Raw genomic sequence first — 7,588 nt, 5'->3', positions numbered from 1 at the left:
CACTGGTCCCACCGCGAGCTAGTAAGCTATGAGCTATCGGCTATAAACACGAACAAAAGATAAGCACTCCCGTGTAAATAAAAGAGACACGGCGATATTTATAGTTACTCGCCCATCGGTGAGTGGCCTTATAGTAGTGGTAACATTCGACTACAATTTTTGAACGTTGATATAAGAATTTGCTGTTATTATAACTGTAGGCGTCTTTATTTTCTTGTTTATTTGAGTTTTTTTCTTGATATTCTTGGAAAAAGGGCGAGAGGGGGTGTTTAGAAAATAAAAGGCTCTTTAAGAAACACAATTCATTTAATTTCTTAATTTTTTCACAAGCACGTTCATTTAATTTATTGTACTCACCTATTCTATTATCTTTCAAAAAGCTTCATTCATGGCACTCGCACTAACTATGTACATGTATAATCACATGATTTACCTATGTAACATTACGAAGGTAACAATATAATTATTTTGTTGAAAAAAAGTAAACTAAAGTGGTCAACAAAAACAATTTATCAAGAATATTTACATTTTTTAGACAGTGCATCTTTTATTATTATATCCAGCCTGTTAGTACCTTTTTAATTTAGGCTAAGAATAGGTACACACACACACTATTATCTAACATTTTGCAACATTAGCCAACTGGTTCCAGGTTCCAGCACGTTCTAGAGGAAATTGGAAGAGAGCTCACCTAAATACCCTACCTGATCTAAATATGTAACTACTTAGTTAAATAAGCTTTGTTTGATTCTCATTTCGTCACACTTTTTGGTCATAGAGTATGTTTGTGCCTTCGTCCCTTTGTCATAACTCGTCGTATCCCTCTTGGCGCCCAGTTTCGAGGTACGTCCTAGAGTTGTTGTGTGTGAAGATGAAGGGAGCTTCTCTCGTGGGACAGCGGAATGAGCGGAGTAGCACAGGTTCTGCGTCATCGGTCTTGTTGCCGACTGGTTCTAGCAGGTTGTTCCAGAGGAGGTTAGCCGCTGAAATAATACGGGAGATATTAATAATATTTCTCTTAATAGAATAGGAGCCAGAGGAGCCGTCAGATTTTTGGCACGAGGCGACCAGTAGTTTGGGAAATGCCGCTCAAAGAGTTAAAATTGCCTTCCTGTAAAGAAAAATGGGCAAAATTTTTCGATCGATGACCGAGGCGCCCTTCGCGCGCTCTAATGCCGTCCACCTGCAGTTTCATTATCAAAAAAACCGAGTGCTGCACGACGAGGACACAGAATAAGTAATAAGGAGCGCGCGCCGGGCGCCCGTGCCGGGCACCCGCCCCCGCGCCGGGTGCAGGCGCCTTCTCACTTCAATATGTCGAGCGGTTTGTGGCGCTCTGCGCGTGCTGTAGCTTCAGAGAGTACTGCGAACCACGTTCGACGTATTGCCTCTCTGTCGCACTTGTAAATTAGTACGTAAGTGTGACAGGGAGGCGACACGTCGAACTTGGTTCGCGGTAGGCCCTATGCTATCTGAGTTCGGGACGTTCGGGCCCACGAGCCTTCATATTACATAATACTATTCTTACTTATCGCGGGACCGTACCTAGAACGTGTCCTTTCTGCGAGAAATGGAAGCAGTCGTGTGTGATGTAGGACTGGTGGATGACTAGCGGTAGATTAGCGGTGGGCGGCCAGGGCGCGTTGAACAGACGCATGAAGGGCTGTATCACCACTGTGAAGTCGGGACCGTACCTAGAGCGTGTCCCTTCTGCGAGAAGTGGAAGCAGTCGTGTGTGATGTAGGACTGGTGGATGACTAGCGGTAGGTTAGCGGAGGGCGGCCAGGGCGCGTTGAACAGACGCATGAAGGGCTGTATCACCACTGTGAAGTCGGGCCGGGTGTCGTAACGGCCGCTTTCCACCTGAAAATACCACAAGTGGGTCTGTATTAACTCCTTAAGTGCCTACAGTTTGAAAAAGGGAAGTTAAGGGATACGTAAGGGAGGTTATGGGCGTTTATTTCTGGTTATGACTGATATCAGTTATATCGTCCAGAAACGGTCCTTATGTAACTTGGTGAAGTTATTTAAAATGCAAATTAAAACTGTACATGACTCATTTAATAAGTCCTTGTACGGTCAGCCAAGAAAGCGATCTACCACTTTTCAACTCTATCAATCAGATGATAGAGCCGAAAAGTGGTAGACCACTTTCTTGGCTGACTGTACCTACAACATTTATTATTTATTTATTTAAACTTTATTGCACAGTAAAAATTGTACAAAAGGCGAACTTAATGCCAGAAGGCATTCTCTACCAGTTAACCTTTGGGCCAAACAGAGAACAAGTAGTAATAGGTGCAAGAAAAATTAAAAGTACGAAAAATTAACTATTAAGTATACATTTTTATGTTGAACAACATACAATTTCAAATATATATATTGCTATAATATACTTACTTATACATACATAATATACTAACATACATATGGGTACATATAATATAATATAATATAATATATATATATATAGACCTGCTTTCAGATTTTTATGAGACTTAGCTAAGAGACTTTTCTAAAAGATGTCTGCGCAACTTGATTTTAAACAAAGTTTTGGTCTGACTTTGCCTTATCTCGAGAGGGAGGGAATTCCAAAGACGAATCGCATGCATGGTAAAGGAGTTGGTCATTGATCCGGAGCGATACAATGGAACTGACAGAGTTAGTTTTCGGGAGGAACGTAGCTCACGGCCTGGCTGTGCGGTAACAAACTGGAATTTAGACCGCAGGTACTCCGGTATCGCTGGGTCGTTTAATATGTTGTAGAGCATACACAGCACCCTGAGGCACCTGCGTTCCCGTACACGAAGCCAATTAAGTTTCCGTCGAAAGGCAGAGACATGGTCGTACTTGCGGAGGCCGAAGATGAATCTAATACAGCTGTTTAAAAGTCTATCCAGTCTGTCTAAGAGTCCTTGTGAAAGGTTGGTAAGGCACACATCACTATAATCAATGACTGGAAGCACAAGAGCCTGAATGAGTAAAGTTTTAGTACTGGCCGGCAGGAAATGTTTAAACCTGTACAATGCTCTCAGGGTATTTGTAACTCTGCGACACACGTCAGAAACCTGTGGCTCCCAAGTAAGGCCCCGATCAATGATCAACCCCAGGTTTCTCACTTGGGATGATAGTGGTATTACAGTACCCCCAAAGAGAATCGGTCTTACATGTGCGAAGTCAGAGAGAGAAACTGAACGTGGGCTCCCAAGAACGATAGCCTGACACTTTTAAAATAATAAAAAAAATATTTTTATACATAATATGTAAATAATAATTTCGTTTGGAATGTAACTTTTGTGCCGCCCATTCTTAGCCTTCTTCGTAATGTAACGAATGAACAATCTCACATAACTTCAAGTATAGTAAAATAAAATCCTATAGATTATTGATCTTCATATTACATCCATGAGATACGTTTCCTACGTTAGTTTTCAATTGTTATCAAAATATAAACGTAAAGAAAATTTTAAATACTTCTCATTTTCTTGTTTGCAAAACTTTCAACACACAGTTCTTTCCTGCCCCACATCCCCAGTTTAACCCTATCCACATTCAAGTCACGGACCACAAGTTCGCATATCATAGATCTGCAAACATGACCACACGAACTATTTCATAATTTATGTATTAACCCACATAATTTACAAAATGTACTCTGACTTAATGACCAGTTAAATTTGATTTCATGAATCAGCGGTTCGCAAAATACACTTTCAAAACAAATCTTTCCTGTCCCACATCCCCAGTTTACCCTATCGACATTCGTGTCACGGACCACGGATTCGCATATCTGCAAACATCACCACACGAACTATTTCATAATAGGTACTTAAAGTTATTTACATAATTTAGTAGTACACTGGGTTTATGACCAGTAAAAATGTAGTAACTGTAAACATTCTCGTGATATTCAAAGTCTTGATCTATTTTTCCACTAAGAGAGAGAACTGGTAGACCTACAGGTTGTCTCAGAACTACCACGTCACAGTGACACCGGAGGTAGGTCAACTCAAAAGAACCTAACCAGCCTAACATGACCCCAGTAAAAGTCGCATGATTTTCGAGTTATTAGGGAATTTTCCCCTTTAACATTTTAGTACAATGGGCAAAATTAAAAATTTTTTGCAACTTTTACTGGGGTCATGTTAGGCTGGTTAGGTTCTTTTGAGTTGACCTACCTCCGGTGTCACTGTGACGTGGTAGTTCTCGAACACCCTGTATATATGTCTATATATGTAAAAAAGTGCTCGAGTGGAGACCACGGACTAGCAAGCGCAGCGTAGGACGTCCACCCACAAGATGGACAGACGACCTTGTTAACCTCTAGCCGCCCATACGTCAAACCTTGCCAAGCAAAATGAAATTTTATTTTGTCAACACAAAGTTCAAATTAGAATGGAACAGGAGACCTTTTTATAGGTCTCTGGGCTGCTAGAGGTTAAGGTCGCCGGAAGACGCTGGATGCGGGTCGCTTCCTACCGGCACGTATGGAGGTCCAAGGGGGAGGCCTATGTTCAGCAGTGGACGTCTTATGGCTGAGATGATGATGATGATGTAAAAAAGACATACCAACATGGCCTCCGCCCTCTGGTAGAGCCTGGTCATGGCGACAAGCGCGCGCAGCTCGCCGCCGCCGCGGTGGAAGCACGTGCAGAACAGCGGGTGCATCAGCCTGCACATCACAGGCCGGCGCACGCGCACCGACACGGACACGTCTGCAAAATTACATCATTATACGTCAGGAGCAGTTTCTTCAAGTAAACTTTCTTAATTTGCTATAATAAAAATATATTGCTTGTTGGTATGTGCCAGCGGTGACTATTCGATGGGTGACAGACAAGAGGCGGAACAGAGGTAGTTGACTATAATTCTCGGTATATTGGCGTGGAGGTAGTCCAACGCCCGTGCCAACTTCTTGGCTGTGCCAGCGGTGACCACTCGATGGGTGACAGACAAGAGGCGGAACGAGACGTCGTTGGCGCTGAAGAATATGGTGACTATCTTCTAGTATTAAATTACGTCGATGACTGATGAAATCTTTCCTAAAACAGGTACTAAATTGACTATAGATTGGGGCGTGCAGGTACTCCAGCGCTCGTGCCAACTTCTTGGCATGTGCCAGCGGTGACTATGCTCGATGGGTGACAGACAGGAGGCGGAACAGAGGTCGTTGGCGCCGAGGAATACCTATGTTGACTAGCTTCCAGTGTTAAATTAAATTACGTCGATGTTTAATGAAATCTTACCTAAAACAGGTACTAAATTGACTATATAATCCTCGGCAGATTGGCGTGCAAGTATTAATCCAACGCCCGCCCGTGCCAACTGCCAACTTCGAGGCATGTGCCAGCGGTGACTAGTCAATGGGTGACAGACAGGATGCGGATCAGAGGGCGTTGGCGCTAAGAAATATGGTGGCTATAGCTTCCAGTGTTGAACTACGTCTATGTTTTATGAAATGGCGCGCTCATTCATTCTTCCGTGATGAAATCTTACCTAAAACAGGTACTAAATTGACTATAGTTCTCGGCAGATTGGCGTGGAGGTAGTCCAACGCCCGTGCCAACTTCTTGGCATGTGCCAGCGGTGACCACTCGATGGGTGACAGGCAGGAGGCGGAGCAAAGGTCGTTGGCGCCGAGAAATATTGTGACTAGCTTCCAGTGCTGAGCGACGTCGATGTTTAATGAAATCTTACCTAAAACAGGTACTAAATTGACTATAGTCCTCGGCAGATTGGCATGGAGGTAGTCCAACGCCCGTGCCAACTTCTTGGCATGTGCCAGCGGTGACCACTCGATGGGTGACAAGCAGGAGGCGGAACAGAGGTCGTTGGCACCGAGGAATATTGTGACTAGCTTCCAGTGCTGAGCGACGTCGATGTCGGGGGCTGCGAACATTCGAGCCACCAGGATCTGCAGGACAGATGTGTTTTGAGTATAGTATCTAGAAATAAGAGTCACTAGTCTAATATAAATTATATAAAAGAGAGTATTAGCGTAATAGCCTTTTTCATAGCAAGCTATTTATTAAGACTTGTTTCTTACGATCAGTCACGGATACACTGCCGTATTCGAACTTCAAGATATTCACAAGAGACGACACGTACTAGATCCATTCTAGATACGTTATAGTTTAGATATCAACTAGTTCTCTTTTGCAGCGCAATTCGGGCAACCAATGTCACTTTTACCTATTACTTATTCTGTGCTTTTACGTTAGATAGAGTAAGATATCTATTAGATGTGAATTGGATCTCTAAGTCATATCCTGTGGAAATCGTTCAAGAGTATCTCCAGAATAGCGCAAATGTCAAATTTGACAGGTTAATAGATCTTAAATATATCGTTATCGTATCTTGGTGATGTCTAAAAGATATCTAATAGATGTCTATTTCAAAATCCGAAGCGGGCCCACAATAATTAACTCAAACTCCACTAAACGATGTGTCTTTGTCAGTACATTGTTGCGTTTCGCAAGTTATAAGTAACAAACACGATAACCTAAATGACTGCGTTCATGAATCACTGAATGAAAACTATCAGAACAAGTTTCGATTTTATCACTCCGTCTCGCATGTGCGCGCCTTATTTGCCAAGTTAGTTTACTTATCATCGATTTCTGTTCTATAGGCTTGGCCAAGCAACGAGTAGGTAGCTCTAGCTACTACCTACCTTTTAAGGATGAGGAAAGATGGAGTCTTTAAATAAACGATTGCAAACGGCAATTTTATCACATAAGGTATATTTAGTCAGCAGCAATAGAATCGGATGAGTCTATATACGTCTATATACTCAAAATGGTAAAAAACTATAAAACTCCCGTGAGACTCGAAAACACATATGTCATATGAAGATCATATATATGAAGAAGTTTCGATCCGTTTTTGAGGATCATCGACTGGAGCACAGACTGCACCGTAATTAATTGTATGTAATTTTAATTAGAATCTGGCACACACGTTTGATAGCAAACTGTAGAGATATATTGGCGCGTTGTTCTAATCGTTATTATTAATGCTGACTGTACTACTTAACATTCATCGTACCTTTTTTTTGTTGGGAGGAAAATCCATTATGGATACCTCCGCACCGCAGGGACAGCGCGGAGGTTATGTCGGACTTTCACCGACTAAAAACCCCGAGAACCCCTTTTAGTCGCCTTTTACGACAGGCAGGGGATACCGTAGCCGTATTCTTACGCCCGGGCTACAGGGCGCACATTCATCGTACCTATTTAAAAAATATGTTACAAAAACTTGAACATTGTCAATATTACGGCCACTAGAAGTGGATGAACTGCACTTATTCAAATAAGCACTTTAGATTTACATTCTTACAAACCTATATTTCATAAACGTTTTCGTCACTTGCAAAAATTACTGACAATTTACATTTCAACTTACAAATATGCCACACAATAGTAAGATGATCACACGTTCACAAAAGCGTTTAGCCGAATAAGTGCAGTGTGCAGTGGAATAAAAGGGTTGTGCGAATTGTATAGATTTTGTGAGTGGTTGACCCACATCCCACATAGTACAATACGCTAAGTAATGGTATGTAATGGGTTCTTTTTTGAGTACTTAA

The 7,588-nt window shown here is 42.1% G+C and overlaps 1 protein-coding gene across 1 annotated transcript in view; it reads right to left on the bottom strand.

Moving 5' to 3' along the window:
- Positions 1 to 329: 329 nt before the first annotated feature.
- Positions 330 to 7,588, bottom strand: part of LOC134664294 (phospholipase B1, membrane-associated-like) — a 46,226-nt gene continuing 38,967 nt past the window's right edge. The window contains exons 5-8 of the mRNA XM_063520857.1: positions 5,698 to 5,914; positions 4,570 to 4,715; positions 1,695 to 1,863; positions 330 to 983 (exon numbers count right to left, since the gene is read on the bottom strand). Coding sequence (XP_063376927.1) covers positions 805 to 983; positions 1,695 to 1,863; positions 4,570 to 4,715; positions 5,698 to 5,914 — 711 coding nt within the window. The 3' untranslated portion in view covers positions 330 to 804. The remainder of the gene's footprint in view (positions 984 to 1,694; positions 1,864 to 4,569; positions 4,716 to 5,697; positions 5,915 to 7,588) is intronic.

The sequence above is a fragment of the Cydia fagiglandana genome, chromosome 5 (genome assembly GCF_963556715.1).
Source record: "Cydia fagiglandana chromosome 5, ilCydFagi1.1, whole genome shotgun sequence".
Classification (NCBI taxonomy): Eukaryota; Metazoa; Arthropoda; class Insecta; order Lepidoptera; family Tortricidae; genus Cydia; species Cydia fagiglandana.
Note: the sequence above shows the minus strand (reverse complement) of the source record. Positions and strands in the feature narration are given on the sequence as shown.